The sequence below is a fragment of the Penicillium paradoxum genome (assembly GCF_028828445.1).
Source record: "Penicillium paradoxum strain IBT 22861 chromosome Unknown utg000007l_segment0_segment0, whole genome shotgun sequence".
Taxonomy (NCBI): Eukaryota; Fungi; Ascomycota; class Eurotiomycetes; order Eurotiales; family Aspergillaceae; genus Penicillium; species Penicillium paradoxum.
The window spans coordinates 6317203-6328348 of record NW_026643185.1 but is presented as its reverse complement, the minus strand read 5'-3'; the positions used below and the strand labels follow the sequence as shown (position 1 = coordinate 6328348).

The following is an 11146-nucleotide window of genomic DNA, read 5'->3' as shown; positions in this document are numbered from 1 at the left end:
CCACTCTGCAACTCTTTTCCCGTCCCCTCATTTGTTTCATTCTAGGAGGCGTGCATGAACGCCAGACTCCTAGAACATGACTGTCCCAAACGAGAGTTCCGAGGATGTCAGTGATTTTCTTCAGCGCATCCGGGAACTAGGCGAGCGCCGCGACAAAGAAGATGACGAGCGGACCAAGAAGTTGGAAGAAGAAATCATACAGGGCCGGAAGGAAAGACAGGCCCGGAGAGCTGGTACACCCCTCATCCCCTGGAATCTGAGGCATTGGCTGTGGATAATGGGCTAATTTCCGACATGACTCAACAGAGCGAGCACGATCACTAGCCCTTACCGACGATTCGCCAATTCTAAACGTTGCGCGACTGAGTGTTTCCTCCATCAGCTCTAGGTCTATCGACCCTCCGGAACAGCTTGAGCCGACATCACAAACACCGGCACCCGAGACCCCCAGTGCCGTAGAGCCGAACCAAGAGATGGATGTCGATGACACGATGGACAAGCGGCGCGGGTCAGTTCCTGATATTGGCCTGGATTCCCCCTCTCGGGTACGGCCGCCTGTGTCCCGCAGCCGTGCAGGAACCTTGCCATGGCAGCAACGCCCGTCCTCGCGGGATGCCGGCAGCATGTCACCCGGCTCAACATCACCAACTCGCTCCCCAACTCGCACAAGCCACTTGAGAAACCTGTCGACGGCATCGGACGATAATACACTGTCTCGACTCCAATTTGGTTTTCCTCGGCCATCGAAGGATACCCCTGTCTTCCCTCCATCACCGGACCGCGGGGTCGGATCACCAGCGGATAGGGGGAAGGAGGAAGAGACGGATAAACAAACAAACTTGGAAGTGGAGCATCAAGAGCCGGACGTGAGCCAAGAATCAAGTGCCGAGCTGGATAAGCTGGAGACAGTAGAAGAAGGATCATCATCGCCTCCGACAACCGGTTCTCGTGATAGCAACATCAGCCATCGCTTCTCTGTATCGTCGGTTTCGGCGGCTGGGTTGGGATCGCCAGTGCATCTGTCAGAAGCTCCAAAGCTTGAGCCTCGACAGAATGATTCCTCATTTGAAGAATTGATACCGGCGTCTCCAAGCCAGAGACGGCTATCACCAGAGCGACCTCGGTCGACATCACCCACCAAGGGATTGGGAGGGTTTGTTCAGAGTGCGATGATGAGAAGATCAGATAGTGTGTCAAAGAGATGGAGTGGGCAAGTTAGCCAAGGGCTCAGTCGGTCCAATTCCATTGTGTCAAATCGCAGCAGTGTCGGCCCTGGTTTGAGTGAAATGACCCCTCCAACTCTTTCTAGAATTGGGCGAGAACCTTCAACCCTACTTCAACGACCAGGCTCCAGCCACAGTGACGCACCATCAGAAACAACTGAGCGACCAGTTACACCTTCTACATGCGCAGATCGAGATAGTGTGCGGCTTGAAGGTAGCCCAGGCAAATCATTCCGCCCTGCTCACTCCCGATCTGCCAGTTCAACCACAGCAGACGGTACCGACGGCCAAACAAGTCCATTCGTTTCGAAAACCATGGATTCCAGGCGTTGGAGTCCTAGTAAAGCCTCTTGGCTAGAGAGTGCTCTCAATCGGCCAGAGATGCCACGCCAAACCACCAGACCCCCGCCGCAGCCAAGTTGGGTCAAAGAGCGACAATCACGGGGTAGCGTTGACATGGGACGAGTCAACAGTTTCAAGGAAGTCACCCCTCTTGGTCTGATGCGAACGCCCCCGCCTGGTACACAACTCAAAACATCTGCTATCTCTGGTCCTTCACTTCCTACAAGTCCTACCAAGGATGGCGGACTTGAGTCTCCATTGGAGTTCCCCTTCAAGAAACTCGGTCTCCCTGGTCCATCCCTTCCTGCAAGCCCTACGAAGGATATTGTTCTTGAATCTCCGTTGGAATTCCGCTCGAAGAGACCCGGTCTCTCTGGCCCATCCCTTCCTGCAAGCCCCACGAAGGATATTGTTCCTGAGTCTCCGCTGGAATTCCCCTTCAAGAAGCCTGGTGTGCCTGGTCCATCGCTTCCTACAAGCCCCATGAAGGATAGTGTTCCTGAGTCTCCGCTAGAATTCCCCTTCAAGAAGCCTGATGTGTCTGGTTCATCGCTACCTACAAGCCCCATTAAAGATGCCATTCCCGAGTCTCCCTCGGAATTCTCGCTCAAGCGGTCTAGCCTTAAGGGCCCATCAATTCCCACAAGCCCTGCCAAGGAAGTTGCTCCTGAATCTCCGTCAGCACTCGCCTTCGAGAAATCCAGTATCTCTGGAGATTCGACTACCGCAGACCTCGAAGACAAGTCCCAAGAGATTGTCCCTGAATCTCCTTCGGGATTCCCCTTCAAAAAGCCCAGCATCTCTGGCTCATCAATCCACCGAAGCTCGATCACAGAGTCTCCGGCAGAATTCCCATTCAAGAAGTCCAGCGTCTCCGGCTCATCAATCCACCGAAACTCGGTCACAGAGACTCCGGCGGAATTCCCATTCAAGAAGTCCAGCGTCTCCGGCTCATCGCTGCACCGAAACTCGGTCACAGAGACCCCGGCGGAATTCCCATTCAAGAAGTCCAGCGTCTCCGGCTCATCGCTGTACCGAAACTCGGTCACAGAGACCCCGGCGGAATTCCCATTCAAGAAGTCCAGCGTCTCCGGCTCATCGCTGCACCGAAACTCGGTCACAGAGACCCCGGCGGAATTCCCATTCAAGAAGTCCAGCGTCTCCGGCTCATCGCTGCACCGAAACTCGGTCACAGAGACCCCGGCGGAATTCCCATTCAAGAAGTCCAGTGTCTCCGGCTCATCGCTGCACCGAAGCTCGGTTACAGAGACCCCGGCGGAATTCCCATTCAAGAAGTCCAGTGTCTCCGGCTCATCGCTCCACCGAAGCTCTGTCGCCGAGGCCCCGGCGGAATTCCCATTCAAGAAGTCCAGCGTCTCTGGATCTTCACTTGCCGAAAGTCCCCGAGGCAGGCCTGGCAGCTCTGGTTCCTCACTCCACAGGAGCTCCATTTCGGAGTCCCCAGCGGAATTTCCACTTAAGAGGCCCAGCATTTCGGGTCCATCAATCACAGAAATGTCAGAAATCCAACCAGAGGAGATAGTCCCAGAATCACCCTCCGTTCTTGACAGTCCTGTTCTTGAAGAAATCAACAAGGAAATCCCAGGTCCTCCCTCAGGTGTCCAAGAAGCTCTAGACACGCTATCAAGCGCTACACCGGTGGAAGAAATCAAGCCTACCTCTCCCCTTGCAGTTGAGACTGAACTACAGGAACAACAGCCATCTACAGAGCCTGAAGACACCATCGAATCTCATTGTACTCCTATTCGCAGGGCACCTCCCGATTCGTTGAGCCCCAAACCAAACTTCTCCATATCTACCTCCACGCGAGGGCCTATTTCCCCCAAGGCGAAGACACCACAGTCTCCTGTGGTTGATTTCAGAGCAAACCTACGGAAACGTGAAGTTGTCAAGGACTCCGGAAATGAAAAGGAACCAGAATTCAAAAATGTCTTTGGGCGCCTCAAGAAGACCGAACCTCGCCACTATGTCGCCCCTGACGAGCTCAAGGGTAACATCCTCCGCGGCAAAGCTGCTTTGAACAACACCGGCGGCCCAAAGAAACCCGAGCGAGTCGATGAATTCAGAAAGAGCCTTGTTCTACGGAAAGATGAAATGAAGGCCGGCGGAGGTTCTATCAGACGAAATACCGCCGGTGAGAACGATGCGCCAAAATCCGCGGATATTGTTCCCGAGGCAATTGCGATGCGCCAAAATATGACACGGGCAAATAGCATCAAGCAGGATCTTGGGGAAGAGCCGATCTCCCCTGCTAAAAGTTTTAGTTCTCGAGCTTCGCAGGACAGGCCACCATTCTCACCCCCGAGTTCATCTTTCAAAGACATTGGTTCATCGCCAACTTCTCAAAAGCAGCCCTTGTCACCCTTGTCGCCCTTTCGCACCAATGATGAGCCAGGTTGGCCCTTGAGAGATCCTGTCTCCTCGCGAGCATCTCAGGAAACACAACCATTGTCACCGCCCCCTGTAGAAGATCCCGTCGATGAAAAGCTAAAGGAGACAAACCCATCGACAAACGACTTCCAGGAGCCCTCTTTCCCTCAGGTGGATTTTTTTGTGCGCCAAGAGGAGACCCGCTCTCCCGTGGAAGCAATTGAGCCCTGCATAGCAGAGGCGCCGGCGCCTGCAGTCAAGCCAATTCGCCCAGTTCGTGCCTGGCCACCTGCGGCTGCCGCAGAGGCTACTGTAACTCCAGGTCCGGCAGCTAAAGGCAAATTGGCCAGTCGAATCAACCCTGCTCTTCTTGGTCTGCTTTCCCGTGGCCCGCCTGCCCCTGAAGGTCCGAAGAAGCAGATGCCGACCGCAGTCTCAACGCAAAGCGATTCTACGTCGCCCTCTGCGCCTCTCACGCACATCACGAAGGGTCGTGCCAGAGGCCCCAAGAGACGACTTCCCCAGACGACTGACGTCTTGAGCCCGTCCTCTCAGGACGATATTAAGGAGGTTGGTGCTATTTCACACTCTGAAGCCACCCCATCACACACTCCAGCCCCTGTTGATTCCTCGGATCTCGATCCGGATCGCATCTCGCAACTTGATGAAAACTCAGTTCCTGACACCGAAGAACCCCGTCCAGACAGCCCCATCATCGATCTATCCACGGAAGTAAAGATTGCTTCCCAGGATACTCTCCAGCGCGATACTCTCGAACATGATACTCTCGAACATGATACTCTCGAACCTGATACTCTCGAACACGATTCTCTCGAGCGTGAACCTCTCGAGCGTGATACTGTTGAGCGTGAACCTCTCGAGCGTGATACTGTTGAGCGTGATACTGTTGAGCGTGATACTGTTGAGCGTGATACTGTTGAGCATGATACACTTGAGCGCGATACTGCTGAGCGTGATATACTCGAACGTGATACCCCCGAACGCGATACGATTGAGCGTGATACTGTTGAGCGTGTTACTGTTGAGCGTGATACTGTTGAGCATGATACACTTGAGCGCGATACTGCTGAGCGTGATACACTCGAACGTGATACCCCCGAACGCGATACGATTGAGCGTGATACTCTCGACCACGATTCTCTCGTGCGTGATACGCTCGAGCGCGATACTCTCGAACGTGATACTCTTGAGCGTGATACTGTTGAGCGCGATACACTTGAACGCGATACTACTGAGCGTTATACACCCGAACGCGATACACCCGAACGCGATACGATTGAGCGTGATACTCCCGAACGCGATACACTTGAACGCGATACGCTCGAGCGTGATACTCTCGAGCATGAACCTCTTGAGCGTGATACACTCGAACGTGATACTCCCGAACGCGATACGCTTGAGCGTGATACACTTGAGCGCGATACTCTTGAGCGCGATACTGCTGAGCGTGATACACTCGAACGTGATACTCCCAAACACGATACGCTCGAGCGTGAACCTCTTGAGCGTGATACTCCCGAACGCGATACGCTTGAGCATGATACTCTCGAACGCGATACTCTCGAACACGATACTCTCGAGCATGAACCTCTTGAGCGTGATACACTCGAACGTGATACTCCCGAACGCGATACGCTTGAGCATGATACGCTCGAGCGCGATACTCTCGAACGTGATACTCTTGAGCGTGATACTCTCAAGCATGATACTCTCAAGCATGATACTCTCGAACGCGACACTTCCCCACATGAAATCCCGCAAACACCCCAGACCGGTTCCCAAACGACGGAATCCAGCATTTCCCCCTCTCCCAGTCGTAAGGAGACTCCGAGGGTTCCCGAGAGTCCTAAAGAGATGTATACATCAAACGGGCCACCTGTCCCACCGAAGTCCGAACATCCCACGCTCACATCGCCTGCACTGTCAAAGCCAACATGGGGCCTGCAAAACCGGTTTGCGTCGTCGCTATCCTCTCTGCGAGCCAGTCACAAAGTGAATCAGATGGAATCTATCAGCCAACCGAAGAGCAATTCCGTAACCATCGAATCCGCACGGAGCTCTGTCGCACGGCCCTTGAGCCGTCCCTCACCACCGGTGCCTCCCAAGGATACCGATGAGAGGCTCGAAAAGCCAATCGACCCACGCCGACTCTCAAGAAAGATGTCTGCTCCATCACTAGTTGCGCAAGCCAGCGAGGCACACGAGGTCATTGCAGGCTTCTTCAAGACCTTCCCCAACCCCCGAAACCGAATGGACATTGACCCGCAGCTAATGCTGATGCGTAAACCGGATGATGTGAAAATCAGAACCATGAGACGACAAATCTGGGAGCTCACAGGCGATGGCAGGCGCCAGGAACTTCCTTCTCACCAGGAGTACATATTATACCAAGGCAGCATGTACATTTGCGTCCACACATTCGAAATCGGACGAAGCACCACTTCCGACGTATACCTCTGGCGTGGAGATGACGTCCCTGAGTCCTCGGTGGATGATGAACAACCATTTGCTCGCAAAGTAGCTCGTGAGAATAGCGCCAAGTTGCAGATCATCCGACAAGGCAAGGAGCCCACGCGGTTCATCCAAGCGCTTGGTGGCATTATGATCACCCGTCGGGGATCCAGCTCCCGTCACAATTCATCGGCTCTCTACATGCTTTGCGGCCGGAAACACTTGGGCGAGATGACTTTCGACGAGGTGGATTACTCCCTACGCAATCTCTGCTCCGGCTTCCCTTACGTTGTCTCTGCTCCGTTTGGCAAGCTCTATCTCTGGAAGGGCAAGGGCAGTGGCCCCGAAGAGACTGGTGCAGCCCGACTTATCGGTATGGACCTGGGTCTGACCGGTGAGTTTGAAGAAGTCACTGAGGGCGAGGAACCCGAGGATTTCTTTGATGTCTTCGCTGGTCCCAGGGAACCTGCACCGCACATGTGCCAGGATCACTGGCAGCTCAAGCCAAAGTACAACCAGTTCCGCATGCGACTTCTTCGCGTCGATCATGAATTGAACCAGCCAACCCGCTTCTGGAACATCCGCCGTCCGGGCTCCGGTTCCCCAGTGGTCAAGGCCAACGACTGCGTTCAGGAAATCGAGCCTTTCTGCTACCGCGACATCACCGAGAAAGACATTTACGTTCTGGACACCTTCTTTGAAATTTACGTGTAAGTACCATACTACCAGCAGTCTACTCTTGGCTCCAACTAGACTGATACTAATCCCATCGCAGCATCATTGGTGAGCAAGCATCACACAAGGCTGCCGACTTTGCCTCGGCAGTGGTCTTTGCGCACGAATACGGCATCTTGGCTACCTCCCTCCAGGACCGACCCTTCATTCCCCGGAGTTTCGTGGCACTCGGTGGCGTCGCCGACCGCTGCCAGAGTGCATTCCGTAAATGGGACCAACGGACTCAGCACGCACCTTTCGTGTTCCCTCTGGACGCCGTCATTGAAGCGATTCGATCGCGCGATGAGAGGGCGTGAGGACTCTGTTTTTTTTTCTGTTTTTTTTTCTCTTCTTTTTTTCCCCCTTCGATGTTTGGGCTTTTGCATTTTTCTTTTTTAATTTTCCGTGTGCATATTTCGGTCCAGGCTCTGCACAGAGAGCATTTCGGGGAGTCCTGTGTACTTCATATTGTGCCATAGAGGAACCTGGCGGAGCATCTGGGATGTAGATAGGTGGATTCGCATTTGAGGGTGTAATTTAGGCTGATTTTTCTTTTCAATTGACATGTTTTTTCTATGGAGAGATTGTGTGCCCAAGGTATAGTTCTAGTGAGACGGGAGAAACAGGGAGAAGAGGAACAGACGGAGACGGAGGGACGGAGATAAAAAAAAAAGAGACCTCCGATTTAGGATGTCGCCATCCTCGATCTTGATTGGCGTGAGTCCTTCTTTTCGCACTTTCTTTGTCTTGTATTTCTCCCAGGCAATGTGATTTAAGTCGTGATAAATATTCTTCAGCTATGGACTACATTCTTCACGAGCTCTCAAGGCTCGACCCCGCGGTACCGTTCCGCTGCTCGACCGATCACCTACATCACACATGGGCCAAGACTTTCTTTTCGCGCCCCGAGTTGTACATTCGTCCACAGACCATCCCGGAGATCCAGAAGCTGGTCACTCTAGCTCGCCGATGTCGTCGCCGTCTCGTGACCGTCGGTAGCGGCCACTCGCCTTCCGATTTGACTTGCACCTCGTCCTGGCTCGTCAACCTCGATGAGTTCAATCGCGTCCTGCACGTCGATACCTCAACCAACACGGTCACCGTCGAAGCGGGTATCCGATTGCACGAACTGGGCATACAACTGGAGAAGCATGGCCTGTCACTCGACAATCTGGGCAGCATCGATAGCCAATCCATTGCGGGCGTTATCGCTACCGGCACCCACGGCAGCTCCCTGCGCCATGGTCTTCTGTCGGAGTGCATCGAATCACTCGGCCTAGTGCTCGCCAATGGCCAACTTGTCCGCTGCAGCCCGACAAACAACCCGGACTTGTTCCGCGCGGGACTGGTGTCGCTCGGAGCGCTCGGAATTGTCGTCGAAGTCACCTTCAAAGCGACGCCGACCTTCAATATTGCCTGGCGCCAGGAGCGGTATTCCCTGACTCGCGTGCTGAGCGAATGGTCGACGGGACTGTGGACCTCGCATGAGTTCGTGCGCGTCTGGTGGTTGCCTTATGAGAAGGGCGCTATTGTTTGGCGTGCTGATAAGACCGATCTCCCGCTGCGCGCTCCCCCGAGGAACTTCTACGGCGACTCACTTGGCTACCATATCTACCATAATCTGCTTGCGTTGTCGTCGTATGTCCCGCGTATCTTGCCCTGGGTGGAATGGTTCGTCTTTGGTATGCAGTACGGCTTCCGGGCTGGGTCGACCGTCACCGAGGCTGTTGAGCCTGGGCGCACAGGTCTCTTGATGAATTGCTTGTACTCGCAGTTTGTTAATGAATGGGCGCTCCCGCTGGAGAAGGGCCCTGAGGCTATCGGTCGGCTTTCAGCATGGCTACACGGCGACATGGAGACCGCACGCATCCCCTTCTCCTCTAAGGGACTGTACGTGCACTGTCCAGTCGAGGTGCGAGTCTCTGATACCTCGCTGAACACCAAACCCCGCCCATTCCTGGACCCGACATGCCCTGATGGCCCGACACTCTACCTCAATGCAACACTTTACCGTCCCTACCTCCGCGACCCACCGTGCAGAGAACGATACTACGAAGCATTCGAATGGCTGATGCGACAGATGGGCGCAAAACCACACTGGGCGAAGAACTTCAACACATTAGACTCTTCCGAGCTGGGCAAAGCGTACGGCGAAGAAATGGACTCGTGGATGAAAGTGCGGGCAGAGGTCGACGCTGACGGGATGTTCGTGGGCGAATGGCATCGGCGCCATCTGCCCCTGGAAAGCGAGCAGGGCAACGGCGCACCTGACGAGCGGCTGCCTCTCCTCGAGCGCGAGCAAGAGCGCCGCAGGCTGAACCTGGGTGGGGTCGGTGACGGGGTCGAATGGGTAGGAGATCGCCGGTGGCAGGGTCAGGCTGAGTCGCGAAAGTCCCCTGCGCTGGAGCTGGAGAAAAGCATGTACCCATTATCGTCAGACCACGCGGCGCCTAGTCCCACCGGCACGGTGACCAGCGAGGAGAGCTTTGATTTGCTTGCCCGGGGTGAAGCGAGCATTTTGCTCCCCGATGGGACTCCGGAGGCGTGAGATGGGTGAGAAATCAGGCTCCCATCGCAAGCAAACAAATATATTCGGGGTGCGAGCCCTGATTCTTCCGTCACTTCCGCATCTGCTGATCCCTCGGTGAAGGCTCTGACATGCTTATTGGCTCGAGGGGATAGTTTGAGGATTTCCCGCGCCGTTTTTTTCTGTTTTTTTCTGTTCCTTTTTCTTATTGCTTTCTCTCATTATCTATTCAGTCAGCGTTGATCGGTCATCTTGGGCAAATCCCGTCTGATCACAAATCTCCCCGAGGTTCAGGCTTCGATTCATTGAGCGAAAACGGAGAGCCAATTGTTATTTTCAGAAACGAGGCTTGTTGATCTCGTCATCCCTACTTTGTATAGACTATGTGATCGCATATTGCATTTTCCTTATTGCCCCTGCTTCTACCCTATTTTTGCTTTTTTTTTGTCCATTTCATTCTGCCAAGGCAATCTTATGACCTCGTGGTCTCCTGAGGATTGGAATCTGTCGGTGAACTAGTCAACTGCATATTCAATGCAGGTGCTCGCCACCAAGCACTTCCATAGGGCGAGCGCTGCCTCTGCTTCAGTTGCTTGCTTTTGGAAATACGCACACAACAATCAATAGTCCATAATTCATTCTTGCACAGTGACCATTTTTACCTGGAACAATCCACTTGTCTCTTGTTTCTCTTTCGGGATCGGGGAGTAGGCAAGACAGTTGTGTCCGTGTCTCTGTGTTTGTCCCTTGTTCCTTGTCCCCTGTCTTTGACCTGAAGATGTTCAACCTTGGAGGGTACATGTGTACGGGACCAAGCGATCTCCCAGCATGGCACTGGTCTATGGATTCATTGACGCGCAGGGTCTAGACAACTCAGTGGCAACCCCCGGGATTTGGGATTGATTTCTACTATCTTCCTATCGTTGAGGGACAGGTTCATGGGCACAAGGCAGAGAGTACAGTGACACACTTGACGGTGTCCGGCGTCGCAGCTGGAGCTGAAGACAGTGCTGCCTGGTAGGTATACTTAGTATACCTGCACCGTTTACCCTCTTACACACTTGCATATTGACACACATCCACCTGATTCCTGTCGCCCGATGCGAAGAAGTTGATCAATGCAAAGATCTCGCCATGACAACTGTTCAGATTAGGGCTGCTTGGCCTTCAACAGAGCATAGCCAGGATTCTGTTTGTTTTGTGCGAGAATGCAGGCGATGCCAGGGTGTCGAGAACCCGCGAAAGATCACATCGAAATAACCATGAAGAAGGGGGGGAATAGGCTAATATCGGAACAATATAACATACCCCGCTTCTATCAAACTGAATCGTATCTCTTCTAAGCCTCTCCCTGGGCAATGCACCTGACAACTTGATTGCCTCGGTGACATATCACACTGTACCACGTTTCGGTGCAGCTGGCAAGGATGTCTTTGTGTTCACTGCTTTTCAACCTCTCTTTTGCTTTTGTGTTTTG

General features: G+C 53.7%; 2 protein-coding genes across 2 annotated transcripts; both read left to right on the top strand.

The window, feature by feature from the left end:
- Positions 1-76: 76 nt before the first annotated feature.
- On the top strand, positions 77-7459 carry N7457_009806 (putative gelsolin repeat protein; the record flags this gene model as incomplete). The annotated part of the gene is made up of 3 exons (XM_057180849.1): positions 77-233; positions 307-7138; positions 7204-7459. The coding sequence occupies 3 exons, from the start codon at positions 77-79 to the stop codon at positions 7457-7459; spliced, it is 7245 nt and encodes a 2414-aa protein (XP_057029235.1).
- A 482-nt stretch (positions 7460-7941) lies between these two features.
- On the top strand, positions 7942-9690 carry N7457_009805 (D-arabinono-1,4-lactone oxidase; the record flags this gene model as incomplete). Its single annotated transcript, XM_057180848.1, has 1 exon — positions 7942-9690. The coding sequence occupies one exon, from the start codon at positions 7942-7944 to the stop codon at positions 9688-9690; it is 1749 nt and encodes a 582-aa protein (XP_057029234.1).
- Positions 9691-11146: the final 1456 nt, after the last annotated feature.